Genomic DNA, 21421 nt, shown 5'->3' on the forward strand with positions numbered 1-21421 from the left:
TACAGATAATTTATCTATCATACAGATATATTAAAATATTTAAAAATTAAAATCTTTAGAAAAGATACTAATATAATATTATTTAATGTGTACACATAGACGAAAATACGACGTCATGAGCCCACATAATCTGTACACGTTATTAGCTGAAAGACTCTTGTTGAACGAGGAAACACTCTCATTGCCGACATACAATGTTTTATACGAGGTACGTATATTTTATCTTTAAAATAATATTTGTTTATTAAATAAATTAAATTTTTATTTTAAATGTTTAATTCTAGATTATGACTGAGCATATCAGTCAACAAATATTGTATGCCAGACATCCTGAACCTGAATCTCACTACCGTTTAGAAAATCCGAGTAAGCTGAAAATCTGTAGATAAATAAACCAAACGTTTCTTGTATATTAATCTACCAATATCTCTTTCAGTGATTCTAAAAGTAGTGGCGACATTAATTCGACAATCAAAGCAAACGGAGCAACTGCTAGAAGTAAAGAAACTATTCCTGTCAGACATGACGTTGCTCTGTAATAATAACCGGGAGAATCGTCGAACAGTTTTGCAAATGTCTGTGTGGCAGGAGTGGCTTATTGCTATGGCTTATATCCATCCCAAGAACACCGAGGAACAGAAGATATCAGATATGGTGTATTCCTTATTTCGCATGCTTCTTCATCACGCTATCAAGCATGAATACGGTGGTTGGCGTGTTTGGGTTGATACGCTGGCTATCGTACACTCTAAGGTAAGTTCGCGAGATATCGCTTAAGAAAGGATTCTAATACTTTTGATATATGCAGGTATCGTATGAGGAATTCAAGCTTCAGTTTGCCCAAATGTACGAGCATTACGAGCGACAGAGATCCGATAACATTACGGATCCTGAGCTAAGACAGCAGAGGCCGATCAGCACAATTTCCGGATGGGATCAACAGCATTCCGGTAGCAACGGATACAATAGACCAGCGGTGTGGGGAAATCAAAATCATGAGATACAACATATGGAAAGAAATTACAAAGTAATGTAAAAATTAATAAAATTTAATGCGTACACAGAGTGGCGTATGAAATGTCACACACAATTTTGTTTATATATTTATTTTTAATAAAATTAGTACGTAACTATTATAAAATTAATTAAAGTCTAAAAATTGGATAATTAAATAGTATGACATGTTGTGCGTCATCTAATTATCTTTCCTTCATTTTGTGCCCCTTACAATTTTTTTTATATTGTATATGGCTTTGTGGTTCAATGTTTTTTGCCAATTTAAGATGATGCATTCAAAAATAATTATTTATTTATTGCTCTCAATAATATCTTGTAATGCAGGAGTTTGATTCATCCGAGGCAAATGATCGATTAGAAGAATCCTGCAGCTGCGATCTTAATTCAATAGACAATACCGAAAGCGACGGTAGTCCGGCCATCGTGAAATCGCGCAGCGAAACCTTGGACACGCTGCAATCGTGTGAGGTGGTGTCATTGGACTCGCGATTGAGCGATAAACCAGAAACACCAACTACCGCGCGTGAGACTCACACGGAGACACCGACGATCCTTGAAGAAGCGAACAGCGAAGCCGTCTCGTTGCCAACTACGCAAGAAACCAGCGAAGTGATATCGATTGAGAGCTCCAGTGACTTCTACAGCGAGGTGCACAAAATCGAGAGTTCCAGTCCCGACTCGATGATAGTTCAAGACACTTTGAAAAAGGAGGAAGACACAGTTCTTGAGAAACAATCTGTTGCTGTTACCGAATCCTCTTCAACCGAACAGATTAAGGAAACCACGGAAGTGACAGCTGTTGAATCGAAAAACTCGAAGGAAACTGTGACAGATACAAATATTCTCGACACGATTTCCGCAACAGTGGATAAAATTGATAATCTGCCGGTTGAGGACAAGGAAGTGAAGGAGGAGATTGTCAAGTCTGTCGAAGAGAATAACGTTACGACCGACGACAGTAATACGCCTACCAACACTGAAGATTCCGACAAAACTGCAACAGTAATCGAAAATGTGGCTGACTCTGTTGCTTCAAAAGCCGACGCCGACACTGAAGAAGATATCGTGCCAATTGTCCCTTCTGACGAAACGCGAGAACCGCTAACGGTTAAAGTTATCGAGAAACTCCAATTGGAGAACGACCGCGAGATAATTGATAGCGATACATCAGAGGCGTACTTGACGCCAACTGAGAATCAAGAAATCTCGAGCGAGATAAAAAGCAGAACGTCCGAAGGTGAGAAAAACGACGATGAGACTGTCGAGAAGAAGGATATTTCCGAAGACAGGGACATTACCACTGAGACTGGTGAGAACGACGCAGGGGAAACTGTAAAAAATCCTAATTGCTCAACTAGCATAGTAGAAAGCGGTGAGGCTTGCGCGGAGAAGGCGGTAGATCTAGGAAGCGAGAAGGTGGAGCCCGTAATAGTGAATAGTGCGTTAAGTAGTGATGAACGCGCTGTGGATTCTTTAACGGAGGACAAAAGTGCTGTTATTAATGATAACGAAGACGCGAAGGTAAACGAGAAACACTCAAGGGAGCCGTCCACTATTTCTACTAGCGTAAGTGATAATAAGTCAGACGTTCCGGTGACGACTGACGAGATAGAAGTTACAGATAGTGTTTGTAGTAATAGCGACGTTCAAAGTTCTGTAGATAATATGACGCAAGTGCCAAATCCTAAGCAGCAAATCCCAACAATATCTACGGTCTGTGATGCAACTAAAAGTTTATCCGACGGTGTGCCTCAAATCGTTAGTTCTAATGTGGTTGCCAGGGACAATGCGTTATTGAATGACTTAACTCCAGATCACGTAGATACCCACCGCAGATCCAGCCTGCCGATCGTCACCTCGGAAACGATCGCGGACGATAACGGTCACGAGCCACCCTCCTTGCCTGTACCCTTACGAAAGACATCGTCGCCCCAAAAACGACCAAGGAGTGCCTCTACGTCCACGCAGGTGGATCCTAATCATTTCGGTGAGTTACAAAATTAATCCGTGCCGTATTAATAAAAGTGCGTCTATATTTTTACATATTCTTTTTATCGCAGAAGCCAAAAGATCAAAGCAAGGAAATCCGTCTACACGGCCAATGTTTAGTCCAGGCCCGACACGACCTCCATTCAGAATACCGGAATTTAAATGGTCATACATACACCAACGACTACTGTCGGACGTGTTATTCTCTTTGGAAACAGATATTCAAGTATGGAGAAGGTAGGATATACAATGCTGCACACATGTATGTTAACGATATATCAATTGTGTCGGAATATTCTACGATAAGTTTTGTATTACAGTCACTCAACGAAGTCGGTATTGGATTTTGTAAACAGCAGTGAGAACGCGATTTTCGTGGTGAATACTGTTCATCTAATTTCGCAGTTAGCCGACAATCTTATAATAGCTTGTGGCGGTTTACTGCCCTTATTAGCGTCGGCCACTTCGCCAAATGTGCGTAAACTGTTCTGGTATACTCGATTAAAGAAGAAAAAGTGATATTTTTTCGATCTTAATTTTTAATCAACATTTTATTGCATTTTAGAATGAACTGGATGTAATCGAGCCAACTCAGGGGATGCCAATCGAAGTGGCAGTTTCTTTTTTGCAAAGACTAGTCAACATGGCCGACGTACTTATATTCGCCAGTTCGTTAAACTTTGGAGAACTGGAAGCCGAGAAAAACATGTCGAGCGGTGGCATATTGCGACAATGTTTACGACTGGTTTGTATTACTGTGCATAAGGTATTTTATGGATACAGAATGAAATGATAAACTTCGTTAGAATAGTTAGATATAGTTATTTTTGTATTATTATACAATTTATATGGCTAACTAATTTTAACAAATCATTTGTCAATTTAGGAAAATATATTAAATATTAGTGCACAATGTGTGTTTGTATGCACTTGACGGAGTATAGAATTTATAATATACCAAGTTCAGTATAGAAAGAAACTTGTAAAAGTTTATGTCGATATCAAGTATTTTTTTAAGTTTTGCTTTACACAATGTTACATGTGCAATTAATTTTGAAGAAAATTCCCCTATAGAAATATCTAAATTGCGACTTAATAATCGACGAATGATGTGGTTTAGTGATCCGCGAATGAAAAATTGCAATTGCCATAGTAATTATATCTTTATGTTTATTTTAGTGAAAATATATACATATACATAATACTTGTGGCATGCACATGTCAGATTGTACAGTACAGATTACACTTTAAAAATACAAAATATAGCGAAATGTAATGAATTAAATTTATATGAATTTATAAATCTATATATTTATGCGAATAAAAAATTTTAATTAAAAAAAATTTTAATTTATATTCACTCTTTTGAGTGATGTAAATTATAACATTTTTTGACAAATGATTATAGCTTTCTAAAGACTTATAATGTAAAGAAAATTGAATGTTTTATCTATGAGTATTTGATACGAAAAATTGACGAGTAAGTTCACAATTAATTAAATGTAACATATTTATAATTGTAGTCTCTAAAAAGTACAATTAATTCAAATATTCTTAGCTTTGTACAAATGTTTTTCATTCTCAATTCTAACATGTTTTAGCTTCTAACATATGCCCCAGTTAGAAATTTAATATGTACATTCACACAACATCTTTTGTTGTATTTACCTAATAAACTGCTTCTATAGGTCTGTACATGTGCCGTTAGAAACTGCTTAGAGTGTAAAGAACGTGGCAGATCGTACAGCATGTTAGGTCGGCAGATTGGTTCTAGTAATAAATCACAGCATATACAATCGCTTATACGCGGGGCTCAGACATCGCCTAAGGTACGTTTTATCATTTTAATGATTATAGCATCATTAATAGATGCGATAAACACATTATATTTATCCCTTTAATTTCCATTTGTTAAAAAAGTGTAGTTAATAGTATTACATATTGTATCAAAATATTCTTTATTTATAGAACATCGTGGACAATCTCACGCATCAGTTAAGTCCTGTGAAGGATCCTGAGAAATTGCTGCAAGACATGGACGTAAATCGTTTGAGAGCTGTGATATACAGAGATGTTGTAAGTATCCGATATTTCATATAGCAACGATTAAGTAAAATGATCGTATGTATGTATAAGGTAAGAAAACTAAGTCACGTACACGTTAATTTCAGGAAGAAACCAAGCAGGCACAGTTTCTGTCCCTTGCTATAGTTTACTTCATCTCTGTGTTGATGGTCTCCAAATATCGCGACATATTGGAACCGCCAATATCGCAGCGCCCACCAAGTCCAGTGCAAACAATACAGACAAATGGTGCCGGTCTCAGGCCAGGTAGTCCTTCAGGTGAGATCCCCGTATCTTATTTACTAACCGATCACTAACAGTACTAACACTAATTCAAAAAATAATCTGTATAAATATCAATACACAAAATTCATTGAAGATGTTTTTAATTAATGGGTGAGAGTAATATTAAATATTATCTTACAATTTACAAATAATATAAAATATACTATAAAATACTATGTACAGCAATTTTATAAAAAGTTGTTTTTTTTCGGAGTATTTAAATTATTATTACTGGGTATGCACTCTGCAAAGAACTTATAAAAATGATAATACAAAGAATAATGTTATTCCATATTGATAACATAATACTTTTATACTTTTCTATATAATTTAAAATTTAATATTTATGATTGTGATTATTAGATTATATCCTTTATTACGGAAGAAATTATTAAAAAATTGTAAAAGGAAAATGCATTAATTTTAATGTTATTATTTGCACGTTGAATATTAACACTTCCCTTAAAAAATTAAAAATTTTTAAGAATTTATCTGTTTACTCAAAACTCTTACATGTCAGATATATATTCTCTTATATTTCGTTTTAAAAGTTATAATATATAAATAAATCTAATTCAATTTATAAATTAATTGATAATTTTGGTATTACAGCATGACTGCAGCTATATGAATTGTCTAAACGAGAAACTTACAATGTATATCTTGTAAAGATATGTTATCTGCTTACTGTTTAGATAAAATTAAATTTATATTTTTCTCAAAATTTTTTAATGAACATTGGTACATACGTCGCTTCTGTGAAATTATACAATTTTCATTAAGTTTCGCAGATTAACTGGCTAAAAGATTTTCTGTCACAGTAATGTTGTAAATGAATGAAATATGATGAATGTTATAAATTGCATATATGTACAGATATGTAGCTAATATGTTCAACACTGTGCACCAAACGATGTAGCTGCAACTTGTAAGACAACAGCACATGACACCAAGTAGAAAGCATGTGTTATTGCACTGTATGAAGTAAACATTTTATATGTATCTGACAGTGAGAGTTTTGATGTTTGCCGAATGTGTTTGCACCTTTTTTGCGTTACGAATATACTTACGTCATTATACTTATTGTTGTTGTATTCTCTTGGATGTGGAATTTCTTTATGTGGAAAATTAAAGAAAAACAAATATCATTGACTGTTACACGATTGTGTGAAATAAGTTCTTTTAGAATGTAATACTCCAATTGTTACTGATAACATATTACAAACATTGATATAGAACTTTGAATCGTTGTAAACATTATTATATTGATGTAATTACACATTATTATGATGAAAATAATAATATTATTACTTTCATCATTATTTTAATTTTTCTTTGTTAAAATTTATATTACGTTACAATTAGAAATAAAAATTATTAATTAAAAATTATTAGCAATTTTTAAGAAATAATACATATTTAAAATAATAATTTAAAATGTTATTTACTGAATTTCACTCTATGAATGTTAAATAAATACTTAATAGGTTTTTAAATGTTTTTTTTTGTAATTTTTTAATGTACATAACAAAAGCAAGTTTGCTGTAATAAGTATTTATATACACATACATATATATATATATAAGGAATTTCAAATAAGTTTTTAGTGATAATTGTTTTTAAACTGTCAAAATAAGCAACTACTGTGTATATATTGAACTGTATAATTAATTTTTTTGGGAGAATATTGATAATTTGTTATAACATAACGTCAAAAATGGGAGCTTCAAGATGAACAGATGTTAATTATACTGTTTATTCGTAATTTTATTAAGCACAATTGCATAGAGTGAAGAACAGTATCAAAAATGTTATGGATCGCGAGCGATAAAAGTTTGCGCACGACCGGATAACGTGGTAAATGTGGTTCCTCGGCAGATGGGAATGGTGGTGGAGGAGGGCGGCCCTTATTTCCACAGTGGTCTCACCACGTGTACCCACAGTTCCTCCCGGGATCTCACCCTAACGCCAATGCAAATGTCAATGCCAATGCCAACCATCACATCAACCAGCACCACCACCAGCACCCGCTACCGGCTGCCAGGCACTCTAATCGCCAGCCATCCTCTAATTATTATCTCCCTAATCACCACAATAATCACTACAATCATCATCCGAATAATCATAACTATCATCGCCATCACCACTATCATCATCACAATAACAACAACCACCACCATACGCTTCAAAAGCATATCGATCAGCCCCGAAATCTCTGTCATAGAAACTCCGGTGTCGGTCTGCAAGGTAACTCGAAAACCCGAAAGTTGTTTCACGGAATGCCCAAGTTCTTCTGGCCTGATTTATTTCGCATTATTCTTATTTATCCATTAACTTGCACGACCCGCTTGTCAATATCAACGAATCTATACACAATTTTCTCGATGTTTCTCTTGCTGTACCAATGCAACCGGCTCTTTCTGCACTACAACATTTATTATTTAAATTATCTTCAAAAAATATACATTTTACGATCGACAAGTCTAAAAGGAAGTTTGTTTAATTAACTCGTTCGTTCTCCTTTCGCTTCTCACATTTCATTTATATGTATTAAATATCTAATCTGATTTAATTTTTTGTTTACTTTTATGATATTATTATTAAAACCAAATATTTATTAATTATATTGTTTATTTAATAATTTTTTAACAGGTTCGCACTGCATGCTATATATAAGGCTAGCAGTTACTTCGAATTTACAGCATATTGTTGCGTAAAAAATCAATTTAATAATTGTTCTGTTCTACAGCATGTGGTATATGTAGGTATTTCAGTGACGATAAAACGCATCATATTTTATTAATACAAATCAAGACACGCATGAACATAATGGAGATGTCATCCCTTAAAAGTCAATATGATATATGACATAAACAAAATATGCGTATTTATTCGACAAATAATTCGCTATTGAACAAAATACCATAGTCCCCGAATTTGATGTATATTTTTATCATTTTATGTAATTTATATTTTATAATTACCTGTAATGCTTTTCATTACTCGATAAATATATTTAAGGAACACTGGCTACTCTGAAAATTAGCATAAATCTTTAATATAATTAAATCTATCCTATTAAATGCTACATATATATATGCACATAAAAAATTAAGTATAATAAAAGCTTGTGTTTCTTAAGATTCGAGTAACTGAAGAATTGAAATGTCTATTGTGTGCTATGATTTATTTTGCAGCAATTTTGCGCAACCCTTTACGTAATATTAGGTGTTAAACTTAATTCCTGCCGTTTTTCGTCTCCAAAATTGATTTATTTCGAAGGGAAGATGAATGAATACCTTAATCAAAGTAATTTCCTCCATTTTCTACTTTATTACTAATTAATAATACTTTATTAATAATACTTTGATTAAGTTATTTCCCTTCGAAACAAATTAATTTTGGAGACAAAAAACGGCAGGAATTAAGTTTAACACCTAATACAAACAAAGAAGAATGTTTTGTGTGTTTTCGTTTTTGATGTACCTTGTGGATTTCGTAAGCTATTGGTCTTGTACATTTTTTACATTGGCAAACTGTGAATTTTATTTATAAATATATAAATGAAATCTTTCAATTACATAATATCGTTGAACGCATGTATATGAATATCAACTGGCTTAGCAAAAAGAAAATGTTTACATTTATCGATTTCTCATATCATATCTTAATCATCTGTTCTCAGGTAGCGGAGGTATAATGAGTCAATCTGGCTCTCAGGATGATGGCGAGTATGAAGTCATCATCGTCGACGAGAACAATTCTTCAATTTTGGCCGATCATGACGTCACATCATCTGGACCACCGTCAACTAAGGTAAGTTAGTCTCGCGGAAAAGTTGCAATTTACCCAAAATTTCGATGCGATCTGAAAAGTGCAACGGACACTTGTTCTCTACCAAACAAATTCGAAAGAAGTGTGAACATCGAGAAAAATTGAACTGAAAATCTCAGGTAAAAATCTTGTAAAGTCCGTCATATGAAACGCAATCTGATAGTGACAACATAGTCTGATTGGTATAAAAACGAGATGGTTTTACAAAGTTATAACAATTTTGTATTACTTGAGACTGCATGCATTTCGATAGATCAAGAACGTAGACACGATGATTCGATGTTTCAATCTGTCGCTTTACACAGCTCTACGTAGCGAGTACGATATGCGGATCTTTTTCTAAACTAAAATTCAACTCCATTTCTTCCAATACTGTCCTGAGTATCTTTCTCTTTATGCTCGATAGTTACAAATAATATTCACAGCAGCGAGACTTTAGCACTCTTCCATCACGCACGATCTTATGGGATATCCACCGCAGTAATGACCAAATAACTTGTGCTATCGCACAATGCTTTGCACTAATTTATCACGTGTATTATTCGTCTTGCGATGACGACTTATAAAGTTTTTACTTCAAAATATTGAATATATACTGTATAATTACGATAGACCAGTTCATAGGTAGCTACATTAGATTTACACGTATTAAGACTCTTGACCAGGTAAATTTACATTCATCCTTAAATGTTGATTTTAAATTAGCACAATTTTACGATTATGATATATTTTTATTGTCTGTCAGTTCTTATTTTACGACCCTTAAGTGTAGTATTCGATAGTTGATCCTCCTAATACAATTACGTGATTTCGAGACCTGCCGTAGTTGAAGATCTCTTGTAATGCCCAGCATGTAGTGTTCACTTATCGATTGATGTCTTGCATCTACGTAGTCCCAGCGTAACGACCGTTAGCTCAATTGTGATTTCTCATAACTATCTCTCGTAACTATCTCTCGCACGTAATATCTATATCTCATTACGGATTCTCTTTGGAAAATCGGCATTACCAGAGCAAAACCCCTATCAACCCGCGAAGTTCAAACACGTAATCGCACTTCCGAAAGTTAAACCACTGTATTTATCTATAATTCTATCGAGCATGCGATACTCTGACTCTCGAATTTCTCTCATTGTTAACTTCCTCTGCTTGCATTGCTATGCGTACTAACTACTGGTTCTGAAGGGAGGTCACAGTGGTGTACCTCGGCCGCGGACTATTCTCGAGGATTACACCTCATCAGAACCAACGCTTGGCACTTCTACAAGGTCCGAACCACTGCCACGAAATCTGCAGGTAAAACTTAATTTGAGTACAGATCCGGATGTGTGGAGGACGATGACGGGAGCTCGATTCCCGAATTATGTCGCCGCGACCGGTCGTGTTTTGGGAGCGATCAGATAAATGTATTTTTAATTATTTTAAATTTTCTCACTCCGCGTAAAAAGAATGCGAGAGGATACGCAACGGTACAATAATGCCCATTTGACGGGTGCAAGAAAGAGAGAGCGATATATATATATATATCTTGATTCATATCTTTTTGGATGCTTATGTAATATTTTTATAATGTAAAATAGCGGTCCTTACACGCGTATAACTTTTGTCTTATACTAGAATTAACAAGTTCGCTAACGAAGCTTGAATACATGAGAAGCTTGGTTCTTTCTTTCTATAATATATTAGTTGATTGCGTAGTAATGATGTACTATTAATTGCATGTAATGAAGTAAGTACATGGCACGCGAGAGTATATCATGAAGTGTGATTGAATGAAATTATCTTATGAAATGTTTTTGTAATAAAATATAGCTATAAACTTTCATTAGTAATTGACTTCAGCATCGTAGTGAGATTCCTAGGCCTGGAAATACGTTATATCTGAATAGTTTTACATTAAAAGGAGTTCCGTGTTAATCTAATAAAATTCAGCAATGTGAAGAAATAAAAACGCTTTTAAATATTGTCGTTTACATATCGGTTAAAAAATAATTTCTGTTTTATTATAAAAATAAATCTTTGATTTTTTTTTTTTTTATGAATCTCTAATCAATTCTTTCTATTTCAAATGCCTCAATATTTTTTAAATAATTTACGATTGATTTTAATTAAAGTAGAAAAAAAATTCGAATGTTTCATTCTTCCCTTTATTTTAATCGACTTTCTCTCAGAGCAATGACTCCAGTGAGGAAACAGTACATCGCAGCAATATCACCGCGGACCCGAGTCCTTCTGAAGTTACCACCGACAACGAAAACAAGCACAATTCTTCCGAAGAAGCCTGGACAGATGTAAATCTTAATGAAGACGGTGATACGATGCCTATTACAAATCCAAGAGAAGACCCGCGTAATATCCACAATATTGCACACTCGCGTGGTAAGAGTCAAATCAACTGTAGTACCATCACTTGTGATTCATAATACAGTTCATAAGATTTCTGTTTCTCAACATCCGAATAGTGATTCTTATGTGTTTTTAGTTGCTGAGAAAGAAAATGAAAGTAAAAAGTTCTTACAGATTTTGAGAAATCAAAGACTTTTATTTTTAAAAAACATTACAAATTTAAATTCGTTTTTTATAACTTTTTTCTTTTTTAGTAAAATACACAAAAATCGCAATTCAAATGTTGAGGAACAGAAAGCTTGTAAATCAGTGTAATTTTTTGACATTAAATATTACCTATCAATAAATTATATTTTTTTAATATATCATTTAAACTTGTATATAAAAGGAGCTTTATACCTAACATTTATTTTCATCTATTGTAAAAAAATATTTAAATTTTTAATTATATAATTTAGAATTATATTACAAATTTGAGTTATTACATATGAAATTGAAAACGAATTTTTAAGAATGAAAAGGTGATGGAATTTTTTTGGAGAGCATAATCCTTTTTTAATAAAAAGTTCTGCGAGGTACACTTATTGCTTGTTGAGAAACAAAATTGTTGATCAAAATTTGTTGTTCAATATAATTAATCTCATTAGAAGAATCCTCTTGCTATTTGGTAAGTAAGGCAAGATACATTCTAAAATACACAGGCGACATGCAAGACAGCGAAGGCAACGTTCTCGAACAAGAAATGCTTGGTAACGCAGAACGCGGGGAGAAACCGTCGGCGGAAATCTCTGTGGTGCGAGTTCCTGATCGGTTGGTAGTAACCGCAGCATCCCCGAGGGCCGATGAATTGCCAATCAAAGGTCTGGTTGATCATTTACCCGTACCAACACCTTCCCGCGAAGCCTCTCTCACGCAAAAGCTGGAAATGGCTTTGGGTTCGGTTTGCCCCCTCCTTCGAGAGATCATGGTGGATTTTGCTCCCTTCCTGTCCAAAACACTTGTTGGCTCCCATGGTCAAGAGTTGTTAATGGAAGGAAAAGGTACGAGTTGCAAGGGTACGTCGAACGTACAATCATTCTTCTATGTTCGATGTTTGCATGTTGCATATGAATTAAGGAAATGTTACGAGCAAACCAAGATAAATTTTCTTTTCGAGTATCATTTTCTTCAAATATTATTTGATATATATGTATGTGTGTGTGTGATTTTAGAATAGTCTCTATATAAATTACGCTATAAACACACCGTAGTTTCATTATGTACGCGCTTATGAAATCCGTAAAAAGAAATCACAGCTCTCACATTCCACATTTTACGCGCGCGTAATATGATATAGAATGTTTGAGGCTCGATAAATAAAAAGGATATATTTCACGTTGGACTTTATTACACGGAGAACAGTCGTAGTATAGTCTATGTTTTCTTAGCGATGTCGAGATATATCACGCCCACGAATAAAAAAGAATGAAGAATTAAGGAACTAAAACTCAGCATATTATAGTTTCACACATAGATATATTTTTCGAAATAATAAATAAAATTATTCTTTGTTGTTTTTCGTTATATTTTATTGCGGTAAAATGTTTATTGTAAATATGCATATTTAACATATTGCCAGAATGCTCTATTTTTTATTATTTTATACTCTTATTATCGTCTTTTTTTCTAAACGTTGTACATTATTTTGAATAAATTTATTATTCAATTCGTAAACATGTGTATGACAAACCAATGTTCGTCATTAAATATTCCGAGATTGATGTATTATGGGCGCTTTAAAAGATAAAATAGCGATCATAAAAATAAGAATTCAACAATGTTGTACGTGTAAAATATTTAAAATCGTATATTTAGATATGCTCGCGTGATAAATAAAAATTTAGAGTCTTTTTAAATGGGCATACTTGGCGGGACTTTCGTCACTTTTATGGTATTTCTATCTCTGGTATTTCACACCGAGTATTCAAATTAGTCACTTTATGATTTCGCTTTAAGAAGATGGCCAGCGTATTCCAAGTAATCGCTCACCATTAGTATTCAGTATGCGCGTAGAGACTACGATGATTCTCGCAGATTTTATATTCAAGGAACGTGGCGTTTGATGGTTTTGCAACGTATCGATGTACTTTATTTTTAACAATATCCGCGATACACTATACCGTCTTGGTAGAACTCTGTTCGTAGGACACTTGGTAGGACACTGTTCGTTTTTTCCGTTTGTCAGTCATTGTTATTCACCGTTTATCGTTCGTTCATTTAACGATTCCCTGTCTGTAATTTGCCAGGTTTAACCACATTTAAGAACAGCAACTCCGTCGTGGAATTGGTTATGCTCCTCTGCTCTCAAGAATGGCAAAACTCTCTGCAAAAGCACGCAGGTCTCGCTTTCATCGAGCTCATTAACGAAGGAAGGTAAGACGTTTATTATATAGCTAGGCGCGCAAACAAAACAAAATCAAACTTTCTCGTTTCCCTTCATGAAAATGCTTCCTTGCGTTACACAGGCTGCTATCTCACGCGATGAAGGATCACATAGTAAGAGTCGCAAACGAGGCAGAATTCATTTTAAACAGGATGAGAGCGGATGACGTGCTGAAGCATGCTGACTTTGAGGTATTGCATGCATTTCTTCCGGCGATTTCATTGCCCTGTAAATAGAACCGACCAGTTTTTGTCGCCAGATCGTTTTCGCGAGTCATCTAATACCGATACGACAATCCTGTTGTAGTAAATTGTTATAAAAAATACATTAACAATACATTTATATTACATTATATTAATAATACATACTTTTTTCTTGATATTTAGTCACAATGCGCGCAAACACTATTGGACCGTCGGGAAGAAGAACGCATGTGCGATCATCTAATCACTGCGGCACGAAGACGTGATAATGTTATCGCTAGCAGGCTTCTGGAGAAAGTCAGAAATATTTTATCTAATAAGCACGGCGCATGGGGATACATGGATCCAATGGCTGCAAAGTGAGTGCAAACGTTTTAAATTGGTTTTATATTGCACATAATTGTATTTTGTATATATCATATTATTTGCTTGTTATCGCTGTTTACAGATTGGCCGAATACTGGAAACTGGATGCTTGGGAGGATGATGCACGTAGACGCAAGCGTTTCGTGCATAATCCACTAGGCTCGAGCCACCCCGAGGCTACTCTCAAGGCGGCTCTAGAACACGGTGCACCCGAGGATGCGATACTTCAAGCGCGTGAAGAGTTTCACGCGCATCTCGCAGCCTCGCGTGCACACCAACAGCAATTGCAGTCGGCGGATCTTCTGGATGACAGTGAATTGTTGACGGACGACAGGGATCTCGACAACGACCTGACAGGTTGGTCGGCGTTGCCTGATAAACGAGACGCGACATTTTAATGGCATATTACTGACCGCGCAAACCGGTTTTATTTTCGTCAATCCCGTGCCGCAATTTCGTTGAAATCGTTATTTAAGTATCGGTCAATTGTCATCTGTTAGTTTAATTTTCTGCATTTAATTTCCAATTTCTATGCATCGTACATTACAAAACAAGCATGCTACCGATAATTTATAGTATGCATGAGTTTAAAATAAAATAAGAAGCACAGATAAGTAAGCGCCAAAATACAATCGAGATCTTGGCGCTTAATAATATTTGTATGTAAAGTTTTGAATACATCTTTCAGTTATATAAAAATGAGGAAAACTCAATCAGGGTTAAATAAAAAAAATTGCATATACAGACAATATGCTATTATTTCATTGGAATGTTGTTTACATGCACGTTGACTGATTATTCGTGTTTTACCAGGTCCAGTGAATATTAGCACGAAAGGCAAATTAATCGCACCCGGTATCGTGGCGCCCGGCATCATTTCCGTTACATCTACAGAGCTGTATTTCGAGGTAGACGAGGATGATCCGGAATTCAAAAAAATCGACAGTGAGGTGAGTACTTAAATTAAAGCACATATGGAAGAACATAATAAAAAGACACATTACTGAATATGCGTCTTTGTCACAATATGCGTTATTTATATAATCTTCGACAATTAGTTGCTTTATCTTGTCTTCTCTTCATTAAGATACAATATATGTATTTGGAACATTCGCGGTGTTATCTATTTGAAATATAGTCGCCAGTTGTCTTGGCGATAAAACTGTATTTTAATGAAAAACCAAATCGTTAAGAAAGAGACCAAGTTAAATTTGTAGCATTTTCTTATGGGGCTAAAGAAGCTAAAAACTCTATCTTTAAAATAATGTAAGACCGGCTAAGCATTCGATATAAGAAGCACTAATTCTATGACATGTTCAATTACTTTATTTTGTAATCAATATTTGCAATCAGTATTACATTATTATTTTCTAATTTCTTTCAATTCGCTTTTATCGTTTATCGCAAATGCATCTTTATCAGCGTGCATTTAACACTGCGGCTGCAGCTTAAAAATGTGTGCGCTAATAGCGTACACCCATTATTTACATATTAAATGTTTGAGGTAATATTTTATGCTGGCCTCTCTTAAACTGACGAACGCGAAAGCCTAAGGTAGCCGCTCATAACGAAGAGTATCAATCATTTCAACCGTCGTAGAACTTGAATAAGTGTACGTCGTAAATGATGAGACGTGGCGAAAGCTTCCACGGCACCGCTAGTGGAGGCAGATTCTGGCTAGAATTAGTTCGGACGTGTCCCTGTCTATCAGTGTCCATAAGGCACCCTACATTCGTGAAGCTTCCACAATAAAAAAAAAACGAAAGAAAAGTCGAGATAAAGGTGAGAGAGAAGTCGAGAGAAAGAAAGAGAAAGAACGAGAGAGGAAGGTAAACTGGAAGAACTAGAAGGACGATTATCATATATCGGTCGTAGATCTCGCGTTTGTATAACTAGGGAATAAAACAAACAGAGGAGGGCCCCATGGGGTCGACCGATCTTCAGGGTCGGCAATTATGAGCCCCCCGTGGGGCCCGGTATCTGCCTGCCCGCTCTTCCGTCTCTCTTCCTCTCTATCTTCCATCGCTTTGCCACGCACTAACTACGTATCGGTGGCATAGGTGAACAAGCTTCTCACAGGAATGCACTGAAACTACCGCATTTTCCCACCTAGATGAACATCACTCAGGGAAGTCATGTGTCGAGCGCGATGTAAATAAAATTTGTAGTACCTACGCTGAGAAAAAAAAATTTCTGGTACCAACAAGAAAAACAAACAAAACAAATTTTGATCGTGTGAATCAGAATTCTGATTATCGCAATTGAATTTCTAGTTATTTCGACTAGAAATGTTTGATAGATTTAATTACCTTATAAGCATACAATATTCTTATAATGTTATATAAATATTATGTATCCTTTTTAATATTTATCTAATATTCTAAGAATATTGTGTCCTGTGTGTAAGGTATAAATATTTAACTTACACATTTCTAGTTGAATCTAATGAATATCACAAGATTTTTTTCAATTACGCGTCGATGATGCGAATTAATAATTAAATACGTAATTTTACCCGATAAGTTCGATCATCTTGTAAACGATCATTAAGTTCCTCGAATTGTGCTATTATGGTAACGAAATTTTTTATTATCTATAAATTTATATCACGATGTCACAAATTTTATCAATTCCATAGGATCAGTCTCTTTTAACGCCTGCCGCGACGTTCCTCGTTAGTTAATAAATAAAATATATTCGATGTCCTCCGTGCGAGAGACTCTCAGTAATCGCTCGCCGACGATCGTATCTCTGTGTTTCTCGGGGGTATGCACAAGGATTTCGCAGTGTGTCCACCTGTCGTCTCCGTTATATCTTGACCGACGGACTTGCCCATGAATAGGACGTACGAACTCATTCGGGCTCTCTTAATTGGAATCCTTTTTAAGAAGAAACGTTGAGCGCACCTGGAAGCGAAGAGGGAAACAGTGCGAGAAGGGGAGAAAGACAGGCAGACAGATAGAAGCAAAGAAGAAGGAAGCAGAAATAGAGATGAGGAGGCAAGACGAGAGGAAGAATAAGAGAGAGAGAGAGGGAGAGAGAGAGAGACCGGTCGTTCACGATCGAGACACGCTCATTAGTCGAGGATGTCCTGAGGGTAGGCGGGAGGCTTCGTCGAATTCGTAGGCGATGGATCACTCGATAGTCGAGCCGAGACTTAAGCGATCGTAATGCGCGGCCGCAGAAGAGGATGCACCCAGGAGTGGCCTCAGGGAGGGACTGCATATCGGGCCGCGCGCCGTTGCACCCTTTTGTGCGTATCTCTTCTCATGAGTCTCCTCCACCGCCGATCACGCTGATTCCTCCCTTCTTCCTCCTTCACCTTTTATAATGGCCCAGGCAAACGTATTTATCGTGATTTATCGTTTACATGGGTTTCTTCTTTCTCTCCCACCCCACATCGTTCCTCTTTTCTCTCTCTTTCTCTTTTTCTCTTTCTGTCTGTCCCGCAACGCCGTATGTTAAAGATAGAGGATGCACACCGTGCGATTACGTCGAGAATGAATTATTGATAGTCCGCACGAGGCATTAATATCTAAAACAAATAATCAACGATACGGCCGCTCTTTCGCAAATGTACTTTTCGTCTCTAATTTGACGAAGAAACTATATATGCTCGTCTTCTGCAGATTAAATACTGAAGCGCAAAGTCCTTGCAGCCATTCGTAAATTAACGGTTATTTATATTGCGTATCGTATGTGAGATTTATGTCACATAATTGCTTGTGATGATACGTAATAACGATGCGCTGTCGTCGCGACTTGCATACGCTGAAAATTGAGTCGCCACTTGGGTTATTCTTAGAGACAGCAAAACGTGAAGTACGGTCGTAAAATAAATAATCAATTTCTTATTAGCATTCATCAAACTGGAAAGCTATAGAACGCATATGCTGTTTGTAAGATGTACACATAATGTATATTCAAGGTATACATATAAAAAGAATGTTGCTAAAGTGTCTGAAAATTTAGCTAGATACGTTTCTAAAAATAATTTTGTTTGGACCATCGAAATAATTATGTAGGACAGTCAAACTGGTTGCTAAAAAAATGATTAAAATTTTTTGCAACATAGTCATCAATGTTTAATCGTTCTATATAATTATTTTAATGATCCAACAAAATTGCTTCCAAATTTATATCTATCTAAATTTTTAAACACTTTAGCAAAACTATTCCTTCCGTCATGATAGAAAGTCGACACTATCGCTTTTAAAGTATAAATATATCTTACTATATTAGCGCGCAATGCAATAATCTTCAAAAAGTTAATCGTTAATTTTTATTTTTACGTCGTTTTATATCTTTCGAGTTTGCATTTCAGAGGAGAAAAAGCAGATCAGGTTTCAATAAACCTAACGGCTTGTTGCCTCAGCTTCAGAGGGTAGGTCACACGGGACATTAAACTCCGCGGTGGCTCGAGAGACTCGCATTTTTATGGAAACCTGCTCTGTGGCGCCTAAAGTTCCCTTTCCTGTGGTATAGTTATCGCAGACACATGCTGCGAATATCCTTGTGGGATGCCCAGTGCTGTACGAAAAAAAAAAGAGAAAGAGAGAGAAGGAGATAGTGAGAAAATGGGAGAAAGAGGATTGAGGGATACCAACCGGACAGGTGGTCTGTGCCATACGTTGGTGTTCGTTCGCGACGAAGATACCATTAACGAGGGATACAGCGCCGCGAAAAATCCGAGACATCGAGCCGTTTATCAATGATCGCAAATACAAACTACCTCGTAGATCATACGGTGTTAGAGATTTCCAAGTTCGTAGTTAGTGGTATTTCTCGCTGCGATTCACTTCACACTCGGGATTATTAATATCGCCGTGTTATTCATACATAAATATACATTGTGCAGGCGACTGTGTAACCGATACGGATCTCTTTGTAAGATAACGATATGAAAAGAACTTTCTATCGGGAGCGTACACGTTTGTACATGAAAGACTAAACGAGAATGACAGGAGGGCGGATTGTGACCAAGCACCGGTTTAATGTTATGCGATTACGGCCTTCTTAGGCAATACATATGCATGACATCGATGTAATATAGTGCGAGTGACGTTATAATAATACGACTGTAATTATTCCGCGCTCCGATCCGCGGTATCTCGTGATAGTATTACAAAGACTGTCCACTTCGCTTTAACTACCAGCCATCGAATACGCGACCGTATCTTATCGCAATTATTCCATCGCATTATTCTTGCATCTTGCGATTATAAACACGTGTCGATAAATAATAAAGCCTGTCAGCTACTCTTGTGGTCAGATTGCCGTGCGATACGTGGCTTCTTCGATAAAGAGACGCGCTTTTCCTCTCCCGAGCGCGATGCGTCTGTGCTCGCTCTTTGAATTATGTATCGTGTATTCCGGAATAATAATTCACGTCGAGTTTGATGAATAAGCATATAACTCTTGATCGGATCTAATTTCTTCTGCTTGCGTATATATCATTCGTGTTATTATTAATAAAAACGAGAGAGGCAATAATTATTCTTCCAACAGTTTCATCGTGCGTTTTCTGCTAAAGGCACGAAGATCAAGGTGCACGAGCGCGTATCGAGATACGAATTTGCATATCCTGCATAATTTAATCGATCCACGATTTCGATGGGACTCGACGTTGCCGATGACCAGGTAGCCGATGACCAGAGGGGTAGTCTACGCGAAAAGGATGCAGTTAGTTTGGTAAACATCCATCAATTCATGGGCAGGGCAGCGCGAAGCAGAGAACGGGGCAGAACCTGAAGAGCAGGCAAGCTGGAAGGAGCAGGCGGGCTCATTCTCAACAAGGCAGGGGTAATCACTGCTATTAGTGCGGACATTACTCCGGTGGTCCGCCAATCTCCGTAACACTCCATCATATCGGTGCCTCAAGGCTCTTCAGTGGTGTAGAAAATGGATTTTCCTGCAGATTTCAATCGTGCGACATTTTACACCCGTGTAAAATACTCTTAATCGGGAAAAAATGGCCTGATCCAAAAATAATCATAATTTATTACTGTCGGCAATTGGCAGGTACTTGAATCTTAATTTTCAATTTGTGCATCGCACAGTTATTTACTCGACTCCTGTCTCAAGTCCAAACTATTAATATATTTCTAATATATACATCTTTAAATTGGCCACGCGAACTGCGGAAGCAGAAATGTGTCATCCTAATCTAAAGTGCCAAATAAACGATCGTCCGAAATCTCTCTTACTGTAGCAGACGATCTTTCTCGCGATGCCGATCCTCCTTCAGCGGTCGTTATAGGCGTGACGACCGATTATCCTCGAAAGGAATGATGATGAATATCATAGGCAACTGTCTCGTGCCACATCAGTTCTGTCAGCGACTGCAGGTAGGCGGAAAGCTTGTGGGTGTATCCGTTCTGTAGATACGCGAGTTCACTACAGTGCTAAGAGTTTGCTCGAAGGTATACATATATACAACGTGTTTCAAATACAACACTCTGCTCTTAAATAGCATACAGTTTTTTCTAGCAAATTTCATATTCCTGTAACGCACAGTTTATACATTCGATACATAATCATGTAAAAGTACAAATGTTCTTGTAAGTACTAATCCAGTACAATCTATTTTCGTGCATTTTTTTCTGGAGTACACCCTATATATTCATAAATATGAAAGACACGATACATATCAAGGGACGGTGCTGCTACAATGTTAGACGTTGATTAAAAACGGCGCAATTTAGGCAGTCGCGTTATGACTAAGAATGAAGCTATAATTATCGGCTACAGCTTGATGTTGGTTCAACATAGTGCAGTAATGGGATTACATTGTCCTGGTTCCTTTTTCGAGCTACATATTACAACATTTTTTTTTCTCGGCTTAATTAAAGCCTTAAAACATTATTTCATTGACTCTGACAAACACGTAAACTCT

General features: G+C 36.2%; 1 protein-coding gene across 10 annotated transcripts in view; it reads left to right on the forward strand.

The window, feature by feature from the left end:
- rg (A kinase anchor protein rugose) overlaps positions 1–21421 on the forward strand; it is a 389200-nt gene that overhangs the window by 288555 nt on the left and 79224 nt on the right. For 4 of the 10 annotated variants that reach the window (XM_018506580.1, XM_018506582.1, XM_018506583.1 and 1 more), the window contains exons 17-37: positions 100–208; positions 285–366; positions 437–753; positions 809–1027; positions 1342–3004; positions 3078–3243; positions 3327–3480; positions 3572–3751; positions 4695–4835; positions 4975–5082; positions 5178–5349; positions 7234–7602; positions 9041–9171; positions 10375–10485; positions 11361–11568; positions 12237–12590; positions 13821–13947; positions 14040–14148; positions 14344–14519; positions 14609–14883; positions 15340–15476. In XM_018506580.1, the coding sequence (XP_018362082.1) occupies positions 100–208; positions 285–366; positions 437–753; positions 809–1027; positions 1342–3004; positions 3078–3243; positions 3327–3480; positions 3572–3751; positions 4695–4835; positions 4975–5082; positions 5178–5349; positions 7234–7602; positions 9041–9171; positions 10375–10485; positions 11361–11568; positions 12237–12590; positions 13821–13947; positions 14040–14148; positions 14344–14519; positions 14609–14883; positions 15340–15476 (5308 nt within the window). The remainder of the gene's footprint in view (positions 1–99; positions 209–284; positions 367–436; positions 754–808; positions 1028–1341; positions 3005–3077; positions 3244–3326; positions 3481–3571; positions 3752–4694; positions 4836–4974; positions 5083–5177; positions 5350–7233; positions 7603–9040; positions 9172–10374; positions 10486–11360; positions 11569–12236; positions 12591–13820; positions 13948–14039; positions 14149–14343; positions 14520–14608; positions 14884–15339; positions 15477–21421) is intronic. The other 6 variants (XM_018506581.1, XM_018506589.1, XM_018506585.1 and 3 more) reach the window with 4 other exon arrangements.

This window comes from Trachymyrmex cornetzi, unplaced genomic scaffold, assembly GCF_001594075.2.
Source record: "Trachymyrmex cornetzi isolate Tcor2-1 unplaced genomic scaffold, Tcor1.1 scaffold227, whole genome shotgun sequence".
NCBI lineage: Eukaryota > Metazoa > Arthropoda > Insecta > Hymenoptera > Formicidae > Trachymyrmex > Trachymyrmex cornetzi.